We start from the raw sequence: 19,833 nt of genomic DNA, 5'->3' as shown, positions 1-19,833 counted from the left end.
CAACCTCTACCTCCGGGTTCAAGTGATTCTCCTGCCTCAGCCTCCCAAGTAGCTGGGACTACAGGCGCGTGCCACCACGACCAGCTAATTTTTTTGTATTTTCAGTAGAGGCGGGGATTCACCGTGTTAGCCGGGATGGTCTCGATCTCCTGACCTCGTGATCTGCCCGCCTTGGCCTCCCAAAGTGCTGGGATTACAGGTGTGAGCCTCCATGCCTGCCTTATTTTTAATTGAATTTAAAAAACAGTAAAATTTGTGTTTTGCCTATCCTCTTAATCAAAAAAGAATGAAATGATGGAAATTAACTTATAGGCAAAATTAGATTAGTCAATAACTTCTGTAAAGCTTTTTTTTTTTTTTTTTTTTTTTTTTTTTTGAGACAGGGTCTCTTTTGCCCAGGCTGAAGAACAGTGGCTCGCTGCAGCCTTGACCTCTGGACTCAGGTGATCCTTCCACCTCAGCCTCCCCAAGTTGCTGGGACTACAGGCGCAGGCCACCATGGCTGGGTAATTTTTTTTTTTTTTTTTTTTTTTTGAGACGGAGTCTCGCTCTGTCGCCCAGGCTGGAGTGCAGTGGCTGGATCTCAGCTCACTGCAAGCTCCGCTTCCCGGGTTTACGCCATTCTCCTGCCTCAGCCTCCCGAGTAGCTGGGACTACAGGCGCCCGCCACCTCGCCCGGCTAGTTTTTTGTATTTTTAGTAGAGACGGGGTTTCACCATGTTAGCCAGGATGGTCTCGATCTCCTGACCTTGTGATCCGCCCATCTCGGCCTCCCAAAGTGCTGGGATTACAGCCTTGAGCCACCGCGCCCGGCCCTTTTTTTTTTTTTTTTTTGTAGAGACAGGGTTTAACCATGTTGCCTAGGCTGGTCTCCAGCTCCTGGGCTCCAGCGATCTGCCTGTCTCAGCCTCCCAAAGTGCTAAGATGATAGGGGTGAGCCGCTGCAACCGGCCTTAAAAGCATTTAAAAAAAGTTGTGTTATGAATTGGTGAGATTTTCTTTTCTTACCTTTGTTATCTGCTGTAGAAGGCAAAGGACTTTGGATAGACTGGGGGCTGATGTAGGTGAATGTCAGGCTGTTTGTTTTTTAAAAAATATGTTTTGGTTATTTGGTTTTGATTGTATTCTGTGATCTATCTTAGTTGTAATTTCAAATTCTTATTGATGCCTGGGAATGATATAACTCTTGCATATTTAGTTCCATCTGTTCTTTTACTTCCGATATTGGATTTTACTAGACTATGATACAAAACAACTAGTAAAGGTTGATCAGAATTTATTATGTATAATCTTATTTGTAGATTAGAGATTCATGTATTTTTGTTTACTCACTTATTCAACCAGTATGAGGTGTTTTTTATGTTCTGGCACACTATTAGTAAATACTAGAGAGTTATAAAGTATAGTCGAGCAGGTCAGTTATGTTCACAAATAACTCAGTCTATAGATTATCTTTTTTTTTCTTTTTTTTCCTTTTTTTTCCTTTGAGACGGAGTTTCACTCTTGTCGCCCAGGCTGGAGTGCAGTGGCGCGATCTCAGCTCACTGCAACTTCCGCCTCCCAGGTTCAAGTGATTTCTCCTGCCTCAGCCTCCTGAGTAGCTGGGATTACAGGCATGCGCCACCATGCCTGGCTAATTTTTGTATTTTTAGTAGAGACGGGGTTTCACCGTGTTGGTCAGCCTAGTCTCGAACTCCTGACCTCGTGATCTGCCCGCCTTGGCTTCCCAAAGTGCTGGGATTACAGGTGTGAGCCACTGTGCCCGGCCACATAGATTATCTTATATTTGGTCCTTTCCAGGTTTGAGGATGTGAAAAATACATGTAATACATGTAAATGGTTAAGAAAACATTTTCTTTTTTTATTTGCCCTTTTTAAGAGCACTGAAAAACTATGAAAAGCTTCTGTAATGTAGTAATAACCGTATGTGGAGCATCTGTTTTTTATTTTGGTTTTTTTCTGGTGGCATTTTTCCTTGAACACTTACACTATTCTTCTACTATTTTTTCCTACCCCAGTAGCTTGTGTGGTCAAAATATTACTAGAATAGTCTTCAGATACAACCTATTTTTTTTTCTTTGCATTTGAAAGTCAGAGACTGTATGAAACACTGCAGATGTTCCTATGGAGTTCATCAGACAGTTTGCTTCTTCCATATGTGCTGCTGTTACTTTTATTTAACGACGATCTCAAAACCAACAAAATTGGTTAAAATAAAATGTTAATGGCAGGGCACAGTGGCTCACGCCTGTAATCGGAGGCTGAGGTGAGAGGACCACTTGAGGCCAGGAGTTTGAGACCAACCTACATAACAGAGTGAGATCCCATCTCTATAAAAAAATTTAAAAATTAGCTGAGTGTGCTTGTGGTTCCAGCTACTTGGGAAGCTGAGCCTGGGAGGTTGAGGTTGCAGTGAGCCGTGATGGTGCCACTGCTCTCACTTCAGACTGGGTGATAGAGCAAGACCGTCTGTCAAAATAAATAAATAAATAAAGCTAATTTATAGAATGTAGAGTCAGATTATCTAGTCTTGTTTTACTTTTGATAAAACCGAAGGTCCCAGAAGTAAAGTGATTTATCTGCCTAAGTTGCTAAAGTTGGGCAATAGTGGAAATCTAAGTCTTTTCATATCCATTATAGTGTTCACTGTGTTACACTGTATCATCCATGGGATGAATCGATTTGATGATTGACACTTAAAAATTGGCCGGTGGCGGTGGCTCACACCTGTAATCCCAGCATTTTGGGAGGCTGAGGCGTGCAGATCACGAGGTCAGGAGATTGAGACCATCCTGGCCAACATGGTGAAACCCCATTTCTACTTAAAAAAAATACAAAAAATTAGCCTGGCGTGGTGGCGGGTGCCTGTAGTCCCAGCTACTCGGGAGGCTGAGGCAGGAGAATGGCTTGAACCCGGGAGGCGGAGCTTGCAGTAAGCTGAGATCGTGTCACTGCACTCCAGCCTGGGTGACAGAGCAAGACTCTGTCTCAAAAAAAAAAAAAATTGGAGTAATAGGAAATGAGAGATTACTCTGGATATTTAGCTTAGGTGTTGAATTTAAGGTACTTCTTAATATTAAATTTCTGCAATGAAAATATAGTTTGAAAAAATTGATACTGATCTATGTCAGTGTTACAGTGATCAGGAATTACTTAGTTTGCTTAATTTTTAATCTGCTTTGATGAATATCTTTTTTTTTTTTTTTTTTGAGACGGAGTCTCGCTCTGTCACCCAGGCTGGAGTGCAGTGGCCGGATCTCAGCTCACTGCAAGCTCCGCCTCCCGGGTTTACGCCATTCTCCTGCCTCAGCCTCCCAAGTAGCTGGGACTACAGGCGCCCGCCACCTCGCCCGGCTAGTTTTTTGTATTTCTTAATAGAGACGGGGTTTCACCGTGTTAGCCAGGATGGTCTCGATCTCCTGACCTCGTGATCCGCCCGACTCGGCCTCCCAAAGTGCTGGGATTACAGGCTTGAGCCACCGCGCCCGGCCTGAATATCTTCTTAAGATATTCTGTCTTTGAGGTTATCTGGATCCAGTGACACTTCATGGAATTTAAGTATTATAGTGATGGAAATTTTATTATGCCAGTGGTTTAAATACCTCTGAGGCCCAAACAAATAGGTTAAATAATAATAATAATTATTATTATTATTTTTGAGGCGGAGTTTCACTCTTGTTGTCCAGGCTGGAGTGTAGTGGCGCCATGTCAGCTCACCGTAACCTCCGCCTCCTTGGTTCAAGCAATTCTCCTGCCTCAGCCTCCCGAGTCGCTGGGATTACAGGCGCCCGCCACGACGCCTGGCTAATTTTGTATTTTTTAGTAGAGACAGGGTTTCTCCATATTGGACAGGCTGGTCTCGAACTCCTGACCTCAGGTGATCCGCTCGCCTCGGCCTCCCAAAGTGCTGGGATTACAGGCGAGAGCCACTGCACCCGGCCTACAAGTAGTTTAAATTATTTTGTAAATTAGCTGTTGCCTGTTTTGCCTACTCTCAGACTTCTGGATTTTTTTTTTTTAAGTATGAAGGATTTCAATTGTTATATTAATATAAAAGCTTAGATAAATAGTACAAACATGAACCTTTTTTTTTTTTTTTTTTTTTGAGACAGAGTCTCACTCTGTTGCCCAGGCTGGAGTGCAGTGGCACAGTCTCAGCTCACTGCAACCTCCACTTCCCAGGTTCAAGCGATTCTTGTGCTCAGCCTCCCAAGTAGCTGGGGTTACAGGCATATGCCACCATGCCCAGCTAATTTTTGTATTTTTAGTAGAGACGGAGTTTCACCATTTTGGCCAGGCTGGTCTCGAATTCCTGGCCTGAAGTGATCTGCCTGCCTTGGCCTCCCAAAGTGTTGGGATTACAGGCGTGAGCTATTGCACTTGGCTGACTGTATTCTTTATGAATTTTTTTTACATCAAAAAGCTCATTTGTAATATTCATTTTCTTTATGTATTCATGCTATAAAATTTATTTTATTTTAATTTTTTAAAAATAGAGACGGGGTCTGACTTTTTTGCCCAGCCTGGTCTTGAATTCTGGGCTCAAGTAATCCTCCCACCATAGCCTCCCAAAGTGCTGGGATTACAGGCATAAGCCACCATACCCGGCCTATAAAATTTATTGTAAAGGAAAAGGCATATTCTTATTAAGCTGATAATCTTTACCTAAATACTGAAGCATGGCATATTTATTCTACTTGGGCTATTTTGTGTTGCATTAAGAAGAATTTTTTGTTTGTGTTTTCTTGTTACTATGCTTGCTTCTGGAATACTGCTTTCCTCCCTTACTCTTCCAAACTCTACTACGTCTAAATTTATCCTATTTTTCAAGGGTTTGATCACATATTACATCATCCAGGAAGTGTCTCTGCTATTCCCTCTTCTCCAAAATGTATATTTTTTATTCTGGAAACTCTTGATCCTTTGCCTCTAGACCATAAGCCCTTTGTAGGCATGTCTGTATCTGAGTTTTAAAAAAATTTTTTCTTCTTTTCCCACTCCCAGAATAACACCGTATGCCCAGGAGTAGTAGATACTTGTTGAATACATAAAAAAGAGCTTAGCAGCTAGAGTTAGTGTGGATGCTGTAGAAGATGTCTGATACACATGTGGCAGTTTGATGCTGAATAGTTTTTGGAAATTAAAAAACAGGTAGACATTTCACCAATGTCAGTGACTAACATAGCTGTAATTAGTAAATTATCAAAATATTTCTTTCTTTTTTTCTTTTTTACAGAGAGGGTCTCTCTCTGTTGCCCAGGCTGGAGTGTAGTGGTGCGATCATAGTTCAATGCAGCCTCCAAGCCCTGGGCTCACGCGGTCCTCCCGAGTAGCTGGGACTACAGGTGTGTGCCACCACACCTGGTCAATTTTTTAATTTTGTAGAAACAGGGTCTCATTATGTTGCCCAGGTTGACCTCAGATTGGTGGGTTCAAGTGATCCTCCCACCTTGGCCTTCTGAAGTGCTGGGGTTATAGGTGTCGGCCACTGAACCCAGTTAAAAGCATTTCTTTAAAAAAAAAAAATTCTGGCCGCCGCGGTGGCTCACGCCTGTAATCCCAGCCCTTTGAGAGGCCGAGACGGGCGGATCACGAGGTCAGGAGATCGAGACCATCCTGGCTAACACGGTGAAACCCCGTCTCTACTAAAAAATACAAAAAAGTAGCCGGGCGAGGTGGCGGGCATCTGTAGTCCCAGCTACCCGGGAGGCTGAGGCAGGAGAATGGCGTGAACCCGGGAGGCGGAGCTTGCAGTGAGTTGAGATCCGGCCACTGCACTCCAGCCTGGGTGACAGAGCAAGACTCCAACTCAAAAAAAAAAAAAATTCTGTTTATTGGGATTTTGGGGAGGAAGAGAAAGTAAACATGGGGTTGGTTCATCCTAGACAGCACTCATGGTTCTAGATAATATTAGAATGCAGTAATGTTTTAATTTATATATGCAGGGAATTTTGGAGTAGTTTCAATCTTAGGAGAAAACTGTGAGTTAGAAATATGGAAGGCTGGCCGGGCACGGTGGCTCATTCCTGTAATCCCAGCACTTTGGGAGGCCGAGGCAGGCGGATTATGAGGTCAAGAGATCGAGACCATTCTGGCCAACATGGTGAAACCCCATCCCTACTAAAAATATCAAAAAAACCAAAAAAACAAAAAACTAGCCGGGAATGGTGTTGGGTGCCTGTAATCCCTGCTACTCAGGAGGCTGAGGGAGGAGAATCGCTTGAACCCTGGAGGCGGAGGTTGCAGTGGGTGCCATTGCACTCCAGCCTGGCAACAGAGCAAGACTCTGTCTCTCAAAAAAAAAAAAAAAAAAAAAAAAAAAAAAAAAAAATACAGAACGGTTGGTGTTGATAGGATTATAATAGAATTTGAGACTCCCTTTGAAAGAATAATATCGACTAGTTTTATATAAAAAATTAAATTCTTAAGTAGATTAGTCAGGAGTAAAGGAAAAGTCAAGATTCCCAACTTATTTGGATTTCTTTCCCCCATTACAGTGTACTCGAGGAACAAAATTTGGGCTGTTTGGCTGTTTTTATTCTTTGTTATACACAAATAAACTGATATAAAAACCAAATATGTTGAGGTTACATTTTTCTTTCCTTTTTTTTTTTTTGAGACAGAGTCTCGCTCTGTCGCCCAGGCTGGAGTGCAGTGGCGCGATCTTGGCTCACTGCAAGCTCTGCCTCCCAGGTTCACGCCATTCTCCTGCCTCAGCCTCCCGAGTAGCTGGGACTACAGGCGCCCGCCACCACGCCCAGCTAATTTTTTGTATTTTTAGTAGAGACGGGGTTTCACCGTGTTAGCCAGGATGGTCTCGATCTCCTGACCTCTTGATCCACCCGCCTCGGCCTCCCAAAGTGCTGGGATTACAGGCGTGAGCCACTGCACCCGGCCAAGATTACATTTTTCTGGGGAAAATTTGACTCTTAGATTTATGATGAGAGTCACCTTTATGCTTATAGATTGCCCCTTTACCCCATACTTTTGTTGAACTAAGACATTCTTCTTGCCATTATCACTGTCATACACAGTTCACATTCAGAGTAATTTGTTTCAGGCAATTCATTTCCCTTGACAATAACAGCGATTTGTGTAATTTTGAAAATATTTGTTTTAAGTAGTCATGATCATGACTTTGAGTTTCTGTTCAAAGATGTTTAACTTTGCATTACTTTAAGAGTTTTAAATTCATTTTTAATTACAGTAACTTTTATGTATTTGGAGGTATTTGGAATGAAATCAAAACTTGTGCTATCTAGGAGTTATAACCTAAAATATGCAGAATGTAAATATACCTGATGTAGGAGTATATATATTCTGCTGAGGGGGGAAGAAGAAGTTACTTTATATTCACACAAAATCATTTTAATGCATGAAGGAGGATATGCTATTTTAAAATCTTATCTTTCATTAATTATAAGTAATACATTATTTTACATATATACTGAAATTGAAAGAACTACTTCCTGGATGTAATCTAGTGAGAGTTTGTTGCATTTTAAGACAGAGCCTTGCTCTTGTTGCCCAGGTCGGAGTGCAGTGGCACGATCTTGGCTCACTGCAACCTCCGCCTCCCAGGTTCAAGCGATTCTCCTGCCTCAGCCTCCCAAGTAGCTGGGATTACAGGCGTCCGCCACTATGCCTGGCTAATTTATGTATTTAGTAGAAGATGGGGTTTCACCATGTTAGTCAGGCTGGTGTCCAACTCCTGACCTCAGATGATCCACCCTCTTCGGCCTCCTAGAGTGCTGGGGTTACAGGCGTGCGTCACCACGCCCAGCCATATGTCTTTTATAAATTGCCTTCTGTTGTTCTTTGGTTATTTTCTGATGGGGTTATTGGTTTTTAACAGGTTAAAAAGTTCTCTACATATTCACTTTTTTCTTTTTTTTCTTTCTTTCTTTTTCTTTCTTTTTATTTTTGAGACAGAGTTTTGTTCTTGTTGCCTAGGCTGGAGTGCAATGGCATGATTTCAGCTCACCTCAACCTCCACTTCCCAGGTTCAAGCGATTCTCCTGCCTCAGTCTCCTGAGTAGCTGGGATTACAGGCATGCGCCACCATGCCTGACTAATTTTGTGTTTTTACTAGAGATGGGGTTTCTCCATTTTGGTCAGGCTGGTCTCAAACTCCTGACTTCAGGTGATCCGCCCACCTTAGCCTCCCAAAGTGTTGGGATTACAGGCGTGAGCCAATGCGCCTGACCTTATTCACTTTTTTCATACGTGTGCACATATCCCCCTAGCAATTCTTTTGTAGTGTTATGTACTCAGATATATCCAAACCCAGCACTGTGCTGCTGTGGGACCTTGGGCACATTATTTAACCTCTGTACACCTTAATTTCCTTATTTGTAAAATGGACATAATGTAAATAGCATTAGGCATAGTGGCTGGCACAAAGTAAATACTCAATAAATCTTAGCTGTGATTATTTGTCTATTTATGTGACTTTTGTGTTTTGTGCTCTACTTAAGACTTTCTTTACTCCAAAATGTAAAATATTCACCTATCTACTAAACTAGAAAAACAAAGTGACATTATATGCCTCTATGTTTCTTTGAGTTAAAGATGAAAAGCATTGTATACATGTTTGCTTGTATATCACAGGATATATGATACTTGGAAACACTGGTTGTCATAGTAAGAAGAATGAATGAGAGGAAGACTTTTTGACTGCATGCCTTTTTGTATTTTTAAAACAAAGAAGTCCTCAGATTGTAATTTAATACTTCAATGGTTTCTTTTTCTCCTTTTCTTTTCCTTCTCTTTTTAACCCTTCTAATTCTTTGATCCATCTGGAATTTATTTCTGGTATAAGAAGTGAGACATATTTTGGGGAATAAAATTGTGTGTGAATTCTACCCCAACTAGCTAGTTGTGTCAGCACCATTTAGTGAATAATCTGTTTTTTGCCCCACTGTTAGAATTGCAACTTTTGTCATTTACTAAATGTGTTTGGGACTGTTTCTGATTGGCCTTATTATTTTATTTTGATCTCGTGTGTTACCATACCCTTTAAATTACTATCATTTTATAATTTTAATACAGATGGGGTTAGTTACCTGTTCATTACTTTTTTTTCCATACTTTGACAATTCTGGTCTATGTGTTCTTCTATATGAACTTTAGAATCATTCTGTGACATTCAAAAAGAAATCATAGAGATTTTTATTGAATACTGAATGTTGATTGGGAATACTGAAATTGTAGGTGAAGTTTGGGGAAATTGACATCTTTATGTACTTTCTGTCCTGTGTTCAAATAGATTTTTATGTCCCTCAGTAGATTTTCAAACTTTGCTTCAAATAAGTCCTGTACAAATAAGTCTTGTATATTTCTTCTTTATTTCTTTTAAAAAACATCAGACCCATGAATGGGAGTTTGTTTGTTTATTTTATTCAACAAATATTGTAGAGAATCAAACAGGTAGCTTTTATTCTAGTGAGAGAAGACAGAACATACTCAAATAAAATGAAGTACATAATCCATTTAAGATTATGATAAACCTATAAAGGAACCAAAAGGGTGATGTGATGGAGAGTAACAAGTGGGAGCTTACCTTATATGTAGGGTGGTTGGAAAGACTCTCCTGAGATGACATTTGAACTGAGACCTTAAGTTTGAGGAGGAGCTAGCCACCTGAATGAGCCAGGAACAGCATTCCTGGCAGAGAGTAAAGAAGGACAAAGGCCCAGCTAGGAAGGACCTGGCAGAGAAGGGCTCCTGAGGAAACTAAAAGGAAACTCACGTTGCTGGGGCCTAGCAAACAATCTGGAAAGTAAGCAGGCCAAATCAAGTAGGGCCTTGGGTCATCGTAGGTAGTTTAGAGTTTGTTTGCCGTGCTTAGGAAATCCTTGGGGAATCTGAAGCAGGAGAGTGATGTGTTCTAATTTAAGGCTTAAAAAGAATACTTGGCTTTTTGAGTTGAGAAAGTATTGAAGTGGGAAGCCCAGTTAGGAATTTTTTTGCGGCAATAGGTAAGGATGGTGGTAGTTAGATGGAGAGGCCTGGGAGGCTTCAGAGAGTGTGTGTGTGTGTGTGTGTGTGTGTGTGTGTGTGTATGTAAGGAACAGCTAAACAACTTGCTGTTGGACTGGGTGTTACTGAGAGCTAAGTACTGCTAACTCCTGCAGAGGCCATGTAGAGCAGAACAGAGCTGATCTTTGCCTTCATAGGTGGTGTCTGATAGCTCTGTTTGTTTCTAACGTGTGTACCAAAATAAAGTAGGCTAAAAGCATTTGACTTTAAGATTTATGGAGCTCGGGGGTGCTGAGGCGGGTGCAGCAAAAAACAGAGTCTGTTCATAACCCATGTTTTATATTGCTTAATAACCTGTCTCTGTTAGTGGGTCAAAGGGGAGGCAGCAGCAGGTGATCTTTAAGGTATCTGTCTCTGAGTTAGAAAAACATAGCTTGAGGAAGTTATGTAGCTTCCCTACAGCCTTAGAGGTAATAGTGGAACCAGACTTTTAGGTGAGCTCATGCACACACCAAGTCTTAGTACACTGCCTAGTATATATGTAGAACTCAATAAATGGTAACTCTTTTAGTAATATCCACTTAGATATTGTTATATCTGTTTATTTAGGCCAAATATCTACATTAAAATTTTTCTCATCTCAATTTCTTTGTTCTTCTTTTGTGTTAATCAAGGAGGGAATTGGCATGTAGTCATCCATTTTTGTTGTGAAATATATTTGTTTTTTTTTTTTTTTTAAGATGAAGTCTTGCTCTGTCACCGAGCCTGGAGTGCAGGGGTGCGATCTCGGCTCACTGCAACCTCCACCTCCCAGGTTCAAGTGATTCTCATGCCTCAGCCTCCTGAGTAGCTGGGATTACAGGTGCACACCACCACGCCTGACTAATTTTTTGTATTATTATTATTATTTTTTGAGATGGAGTCTTGCGCTGTCGCCCAGGTGGGAATGCAGTGGTTCTCTGCTCACTGCAAACTCTGCCTCCCGGGTTCAAGCAATTCTCCTGCCCCAGCCTCCCAATTAGCTGGGATTATAGGCGCACGCCACTATGCCCAACTAATTTTTGTGTTTTTAGTAGAGATGGGGTTTCACATGTTGGTCAGGCTAGTCTCAAACTCTTGACCTCGTGATCCGCCTGCCTCAGCCCCCCAAAGTGCTGGGATTACAGGCGTGAGCTACCACGCCCAGCCAATTTTTTTGTATTTTTAGTGGAGACAAGATTTCACCAGGTTGGCCAGACTGGCCTTGAACTCCTGACCTCCAGTGATCCACCTGCCTCAGCCTCTCAAAGTGCTGGGATTACAAACATGAGCCACCACGGTTGGCTGGTTTTGAAATAACATTTGTTCTTATAAGTTGAGTGAGTGAGTGTTGTTCAGTTCAGAGAATTAGTTCAATGTAGTGCCGATACACCACAGAGTTCTCAGTTGGATATTGTTATATTGTACTGCTGTCTTGGGACAGCACTTTATGTAGAGGTAAAGTAGCATCATTTTCCTTTCATTTAAGAATTATATATTATTTATTATTATTTTTTGAGATAGAGTCTTGTTTTGTTGCTTAGGCTGGAGTGCAGTGACACGGTCTCACCTCACTGCATCCTCTGCCTCCTGAGTTCAAGTGATTCTTGTGCTCAGCCTCCTGAGTAGCTGGGATTACAGACATGTGCCACCACGCCCGGTTAGTTTTTGTATTTTTAGTGTAGACAGGGTTTTGCCTTTTTGGCTGGACTGGTCTCAAACTCCTGGCTTCTAGTGATCCTCTTGCCTCGGTCTCCCAGAGTGCTGGGATTACAGGCATGAGCCACTGTGCCTGGCCAGAATTACTTATTGAATATGTGTACCCATAGATTTATCAAATAATTATATCCTTATTAAAATTTTTCTTTCAATATCATATTTTATAAGAGGTAGGATAGGTTAACTAAAAATCTTTTTCTTTAGCTTCCATTTGTTTCTCTGTCTTTAAGTAAGATGTCATGATATCAAAAGAGGCTGCAAATAAAATACCTTGTTAATGGCATTCCCCCAGAGTAGATCTTAACCAAAGGCTGAGAAACAGTAGCTTTTTTCCCCCCAAAGAGAAGAATGCTTTAGTTTATTTTACAAGAGAAAATTTATTATAGTGTAGCACTACTCTGGTCTTGTACAAATTACAGAATTCACTTAGATAATTTCTAGTCTTTTCTCTCCTGGATGCTGGACTCTGTAATACGTTTAGGAGGTTGTCTTTGTTTAAATTGTCCCCAGGTTGGAGGATTTTAGGTGGTTGGGATGCCCAGGGTGGTGATCCTTCTTAGCCTTGTCTTGCCTAACATACTTTTAGAATTGGACTAGAGGTGGACAGCTTTGTGGGAACTGGTGTGACCTAATTTGCCTCAGTTTAATAACTAATATTTAAGCATTTGAATGTCATAGAGGCATTGCCCTATCCCATACTTGTGTATTAGGATATTTTATTATTTTATCAGTTAAAAATTGTGTATTTTGTAGGATCCTTTTTCTGCTTTGGTGAAATGTAGGCTTCACCTATATTGTGACGCTTGGTGGATTCATTCTTGCTCATCCGAAGTGGCATCTTTAGTCCTGCCACAGTGAAGTGTATTTTTAGCTTCTTTTTTTTTTTTGTGAGATGGAGTCTCACTCTGTTGTCAGGCTAGAGTGCAGTGGTGCGATGCCAGCTCACTACAACCTCCGCTTCCCGGATTCAAGCGATTCCCCTGCCTCAGCCTCCCAAGTAGCTGGGACTACCAGGTGCGTGCCACCATGTCCGGCTAATGTTTTTTTTTTTGTATTTTAGTAGAGATGGAGTTTCACCACGTTGGCCAGGATGGTCTTGATCTCCTGGCCTTGTGATCTGCCAGCCTTGGCCTCTCAAAGTGCTGGATTACAGGTGTGAGCCACCGTGCCCGGCCATTTTTAGCTTTTTTTCCAAGATGGCTTAGGCCACCTTGAACACCTTTGCATAACACATTTTGGTTATGCAAAGGTTGTGGGCCAAAAGCCAGGAGTTCCTGCTGAGAGGAAAAATTGCTTTTTTTTTTTGGCAGGATAGTATTTGAAATTTTGTTGTTGCAAGATTTTCCTGTTGAGTAAATATGTATGTGTTTATTTAATATGAGAAGATTTAAAAAGGAACTTAAATAGATCATTTTCATTTTGCAACATCATATTGCTTGTTTGCAATATATAAGAGGCTAGTTCTGGGTTTATCTGTGTAATTCAGTTAGAAGTGCTATTGTCTTTTATGACAGTGACATATAATTATTACTATATTATTCCCATCCTAAAACATTGTATGTTGATATTTAAGAGATGAGGAAGTTGATTATAAAATCTTGATCAGATTTCTTAAACAATTCATAGAATTTTTTTCAGTTCATGAGTCAACCATGTAACTACCCTGAGTTAATGAGTTTTGGTGGCTAAGAACTGAAGTTGTAATTTGATACTGCCACTTAAGGTGCTCCCTTCCCCTTCAGTCTGAACTTTAAGCTAGATTCTTTTATTTCAGTGGATTTCAAATGTAAAGTATTCTGCCCAGATATCTTAGTGAGCCAGGACTGGAGTGAAGGGTGGAGGGGAGGATGGGGAAGGGCAGGGGGAGACTGAAAAGATGAATCCTAGGTCTCCCATTCTCACTAGATCAGAATGTTTCTCCATTGTATCTTTTGTACATTTAGCTTTCATTTAAGACTTTTGAGGAAAACATTCTGGTTAAAAAATAAGATCTGAGCACTGTTGCTGTGTATCTCGTGGATACGTTTTGAGGAAGGAGGTTGTAGTGTTCTCCAGGCTGCAGTTCATGTGAGGACAGGAAGGGCTTGCTTTAACCTGTAAATTTGTATGCCAGTAGGGGCTAATTTCCTGATTTTGCTAGTGTTTTTTTTTTTTTTTTTTTCCCTTCTGTGTTGGGCGGATAGTACTTTTAAATAAAACTGACTTTTGTTTTTTTTTTTTTTTGAGATAATAAAGTTAAACTTCACTAAAGTCATACCACAAAACTAGGACAACAGGAAGGATTACTGAGATGAGGGAAAAAATGGACAAGTCACTTAACTTGTGACTTTGAGTGACATTGAGTGTAATTGTTGAACCCAGGACTCACCATAGCTGAAAGTTAAACAATGTGCATTAAAAAATTATACCTCATGGGTTTCTAATCATTTAGGCCACTGTTGGAAAAAAATTGGATGACCCTGGGTTAAAATCTTTTTATTTTTAATTTTTTGCTTCTCCATTCCATTTATAGCTTTATTTATTTGGGATGTCTGAGTTGGGAGGAGAACGCAGAGATAGATCACTTAAAGCATGTTTTAGGACAGCACATCATACTTAGTTGGAAAACTTACAAAATGAATGAACGTTCATATAGTGAAATACTCTTTTTTTTTTTTTGACTGAGTTTCACTCTTGTTGCCTAGGCTGGAGTACAATGCTATGATCTCGGTTCACCGCAACCTCTGCTTCCCAGGTTCAAGCGATTCTTCTGCTTCAGCCTCTCGAGTAGCTGCAATTACAGGCATGTACCACTATGCCTGGCTAATTTTTGTATTTTCAGTAGAGATGGGGTTTCACCATGTTGGTCAGGCCGGTCTCGAAAACTCGACCTCAGGTGATCCACCCGCCTCAGTCTCCCAAAGTGCTGGGATTACAGGCGTGAGCCACCATGCCCGGCCCATATAGTGAAATACTCTTTAGCAATAGAAAGAACCATAAATTCATGAGAATAATTGCCAAGATTTTTTTTATTGTTTGTTTGGTTTTTTTTTGAGATGGAATCTCGCTCTGTTGCCCAGGCTGGAATGCAGTGGTGTGATCTCGGCTCACTGCAAGCTCTGCCTCCCAGGTTCACGCCATTCTCCCGCCTCAGCCTCCTGAGTGGCTGGGACTACAGGCGCCCGCCACCATGCCCGGCTAATTTTTTTGTATTTTTAGTAGAGACGGGGTTTCACCGTGTTAGCCAGGATGGTCTTGATCTCCTAACCTTGTGATCCGCCCACGTCGGCCATCCAAAGTGTTGGGATTACAGGCGTGAGCCACCGCACCCGGCCAGCCAAGATGTATTAAGTAATGAAAGCAAGATACAGAACAGTGTGTATCTAGTATGCTACCATTTACATAGGGGAAAAAGTGTGAGTGTATGTATGTGTAGGATCTTTCTAAAGGACACTCTAGAAACTAGTAACTTTAGTTGCTTTCTGGTAGGGTAACTGGGTAGCAGCTAGAGGAGAAGGGCGAGGAGATTTTTCACTTTGTATTCTGTGGTACTTTTAAAAACTCTTAAGTCCTGCATATAATATTTATTTCCAAAAAGATCAACCCTCCCCACAAGGCCAAATGTTGGCTTTTCCCTTTCCACTTGGAGCAGTTGCAGGTGTATAGATGAGGCGAAAGCTCCTCAGGTGGTTTTAATGTGTGGTCTCACTGAACATCTCAGCTCCTCCTAGTTCACTACTTGCTGAGAAAGCGGCAAAGCATTGCAGAAAACATTAGTTTTTCCCGTTTTGCCACAGACAATTATGTGATATTGGAGGAATTGTTGACTTTCTCTGATCTTCAGATTTCTCATCAGTGTTAGCTGGGTAATCTCAACCTTCCAATCCTTAAGATTTGCTGACCTCCATGCCTCGGGCCTTGGAAGGGAGCAGGGAGAAAACAGACTGAGGGACAGCTGGTCAGTCTTCTGACTCTTTTCCTGGTCAGCTTTCACAACAGCAGGAAATGTGACATCAGGAGGAAATATGGTATATTTATTTAAAATATTTATATATTACATGGTACCACATATGGTTTTTTTTTTTTTTTGAGACAGAGTCTGGACCCCTCGCCCAGGCTGGAATGCAGTGGCGCCATCTCGGCTCACTGCAACCTCTGCCTCCCAGCTTCAAGTGATTCTTCTGCCTCAGCCTCCCCAGTAGCTGGGTTTACAGGCATGCGCCACCATGCCTGGCTAATATTTTGTATCTTTAGTAGAGATTGGGTTTCACCATGTTGGCAGGCTGGCCTTGAACTCCTGACCTTGTGATTTGCCCGCATTGGCCTCCTAAAGTGTTGGGATTATAGGCGTGAGCCACTGCGCCCGGCCTTAAAGTTCTTTCTATACGTTTTTTCTTTTTGTTTTTTGAGTCAGAGTTTCATTGTATCACCCAGGCTGGAGTGCAGTAGCACAATCACGGCTTACTGCAGTCTTGACCTCCTGGGCTCAAGTGATCCTCCTGCTTCAGCCTCCCAGGCAGCTGGGACCATGGGTGTGTACTGCCATGCCTGACTAATTATTATTATTATTATTTTAATTTTCTTGTAGAGATAAGTCTGCCTTCATTGCCCTGACTGGTCTCGAATGCCTGGCCTTAGGAGATCCTCCGATCTTGACTTCCCAAAGTGCTGGGATTACAGGTGTAAGCCACTGTGGCCAGCCTACAAGTTTTGTTTTAAAGTTAGATTGAACGACAATTCCCTAGAAAATTTTACTTTCTAAACCTAAACTGGGTAAAGAATATATTGATAAAAACTGGGAAATTGATCAAGTTGTTACACTGAATTATTTTTTGAATTTGCCCTCTTCCCAAATCCCTTGAAATGATGGAAATAAAATTAAAACTTTATGAATAAAATATTAAATGGGTGGAGATTTTATATATATAAAATTTATATATTTTTATATATGCAGTTATATAATTTTCATCTTATGTATAAATTCTGTTTTTTTAAAACCACCCAATTAGGTAATAGTAGAAATCCTGTCTTAAAGTAAGAGTGTATGTACACACATGCACATGTATATATGTGTATGTATATAACATTTTTGTCATGGGAGTTTTATATATGATTAAGATAGAAATTATATATTATAGCACACATTTTTATACATGTGTAATATTCTTTATCATATGTATGTAAAATACTCCCATATTAATTATGTATAACATAAATATGCTATCCTGAAACATAAACATAGATAATCATGTTTTAGGATGGGAATACTCAGGAGTATAAAGGTACCTGTTCTCTCATTAGTCAGTCTGTGAATTCAGTATTTATGTGTTCTTATCCAGAATTTCTATGGGACCTGACAAGCCGACTCTGATGCTAGTGTGCAAGAGGAAATGTGCTAGAATAGCTGAGAAGGCGATGAAAGTAGCAGCAACAACAAAGCACAGCGCAGGTGAAACTTGCCTTGCTGAATATGAAACCTCGTAATACTAGAGTAATTTGAAAAGTATGGCATTGGCACAAGAAAAGACAGACAAAAGACAAATCAAATTAGTCTGGAATTGTGGATAAGTAGGAATGTACTTTATAATGAAGATGGCTTTGTTTTTCTTTGTTTTTTCTTGAGACGGAGTCTTACTCTGTTGCCCCGGCTGGCGTACAGTGGCGTGATCTTGGCTCACTGCAACCTCTGCCTCCCAGGCTTAAGCAATTCTCCTGCCTCAGCCTCCCAAGTAGCTGGGATTACAGGCGCATGTCACCATGCCCGGCTAATTTTTGTATTTTTAGTAGAAAGGAGGTTTGACCATGTTGGCCAGGCTAGTCTCGGAACTCCTGACCTCAAGTGATCCACCTGCCTCAGCCTCCCAGAGTGCTGGGATTAACAGGAGTAGCCACCACTCCTGGCCTTTTTCTTTATTTGCTATTTCAGGTCCATAGAAGCATGCAAAGAGTAATATAGCAAATGTCCAACTACCTACCATCTCTGATTACAAAACTTAGTATTTTATCATCCTTGCTTCAGAATTATTAAATAAAGACAATACTTCCTCTGCACAAATACTTACCTTAAAACTACTCTTGAATTCTTTTCACAATTGACTTATCAACTCCCAAATTTAGAACCATGTATTTTTGTCTTTATATTTGTTTCTCAGACATTTATAGAAATATATTTACTGAGCAGTTACAATGTGTCAGACTTTATGCTGTTTTTATATACTGTTTTTACTTATATAGCTAATTATATTATTTGTCACATATTAACCTATTTTAAGCATAAAAAGAAATGACCCATTAATGTTTTGAAACTTTGGTAACTTTTATTAAGTAAATACATGAGAGGAAGCTTTTACTGGTAATTCTGGTTTTATTTATGTAGCTATAGTTATAATTTATTAGAAGTACACTTGGTGTTGGCCGGGCGCAGCGGCTCATGCTTATAATCCCAGCACTTTAGGAGGCCGAGGTGGGCAGATCACGAGGTCAGGAGATCGAGACTATCCTGGCTAACACGGTGAAACCACGTCTCTACTAAAAAAAATACAAAAAAACTAGCTGGACATGGTGGTGGGCACCTGTGGTCCCAGCTACTTGGGAGGCTGAGGCAGGAGAATGGTGTGAACCTGAGGCAGAGCTTGCAGTGAGAATAGATCGGGCCACTGCACTCCAGCCTGGGTGACAGAGCGAGACTCTGTCTCAAAAAAAAAAAAAAAAAAAAGCACACTTGGTGTTTTAGTTCTTATTAATTCTATTTTTTCCCATCCTGTTTAGGTGGTTTCCTGGAAACATGATTGTTTATTGGTGTTGATCTCACAGTCTGGTGAGGACTTCTTTACTGATAATGTCAAGTTCAGGTTATCCTCCCAACCAAGGAGCATTCAGCACAGAACAAAGTCGTTATCCTCCTCACTCTGTCCAGTATACATTTCCCAGCACCCGCCACCAGCAGGTAAGGAACAAATACTATGCAAATTATACGTGTTTTTTGTGTTTTTCTTTACTTTTCCTATTTAAGACACATGTTGGTCAGAAACCACCAAATTTACATTTTTTTAAGTGGCAAGAGCTATTTACAAAGACGAGGAACCAAAGGTTGGGAATTAATTATTTCTGTCTTCTTACTGTGGTTTTATGCCGGATTTCAGGAGTTGAACTTGTGTTTGCTTTTGATGATAGGAATTGATGATAAATAGAAAACGTATCAATTCTCTAGAATTTCTAGGGTAAGACCTATATTTATACTCCCAAGTTGTGGTTGAGTTTTAAGCTGGCCAGATAACTTCGCATGTCTTGAGAGATGGCCAGGATAAAAACCTCTCTCTTCTTGAGAGATTGATGGTAGGAAGATTTGCATAGTAGGTAGGAAGGAAGGAAGGAAGGGATGGTAGATAGAAAGGAAGACTTTATCATAGGAAGAGTTTGTAAGAGATTGATTTACCTTGTGAAAAATAAAATATGAGGTGAAATAATCATCTCAGAGGGAGACCAAGGATATGTAAGAGGTTTAAAGAAAAATAGGAAAGGATGGGATAAAACGACCATCTCAGAGACTAAGAAAGCAGATTTGTCATCAAAATGTACTATGGGGTCCTACTGAGGACTCCTTTGAAGTGTAGTCATGATTACAGAGTTAGAATGGACATTCTTACATTGTTCCTGTGTAGGGAGGCATTTAGTCTTTCACCATTACATGGAATGTTAGTTGCACGTTTTTGTTGATGCTTTTGGTTGAAGAGGTTGCTTTCTGTTCCTAGTTTGGGAATTTCTGTCATGATTGGGTGTTGAATTTTGCTTGTATTGTCCCCCTACCCCAGTGTTATTAATCTGATTACCAATTTTCTGGATTATCGTTGCTGCTGGTTTTTTTTAAAAAATCAGGCCGGGCGCGGTGGCTCACACCTTTAATCTCAGCACTTTGGGAGGCTGAGGCAGGTGGATCACTTGAGGTCAGGAGTTTGAGACTAGCCTGGCCAACATGATGAAACCCCTTCTCTACTAAATATATGAAAAAATTTGCCAGGCATCGTGGCAGGCACCTGTGATCCCAGCTACTCAGGAGGCTGAGGCAGGAGAATCGCTTGAACCCGGGAGGCGGAGGTTGCAGTGAGCCAAAATCGTGCTGTTGCACTCCAGCCTGGG

The 19,833-nt window shown here is 40.9% G+C and overlaps 2 protein-coding genes across 13 annotated transcripts in view; one reads left to right on the top strand and one right to left on the bottom strand.

Annotated features, from left to right (window-relative positions):
* Nucleotides 1-19,833, bottom strand: part of PIGL (phosphatidylinositol glycan anchor biosynthesis class L) — a 679,575-nt gene that overhangs the window by 122,329 nt on the left and 537,413 nt on the right. The gene's annotated exons all lie outside the window — the stretch shown is intronic.
* Nucleotides 1-19,833, top strand: part of NCOR1 (nuclear receptor corepressor 1) — a 188,758-nt gene that overhangs the window by 2,148 nt on the left and 166,777 nt on the right. For all 12 annotated transcript variants that reach the window (XM_050763372.1, XM_050763376.1, XM_050763371.1 and 9 more), the window contains exon 2: nt 18,466-18,643. In XM_050763372.1, the coding sequence (XP_050619329.1) occupies nt 18,536-18,643 (108 nt within the window). In that variant the 5' untranslated portion in view covers nt 18,466-18,535. The remainder of the gene's footprint in view (nt 1-18,465; nt 18,644-19,833) is intronic.

Source organism: Macaca thibetana, chromosome 16 (genome assembly GCF_024542745.1).
Source record: "Macaca thibetana thibetana isolate TM-01 chromosome 16, ASM2454274v1, whole genome shotgun sequence".
Taxonomy (NCBI): Eukaryota; Metazoa; Chordata; class Mammalia; order Primates; family Cercopithecidae; genus Macaca; species Macaca thibetana.
The sequence above is the reverse complement of the archived record's forward strand: the minus strand, read 5'-3'. Positions and strand labels throughout refer to the sequence as shown.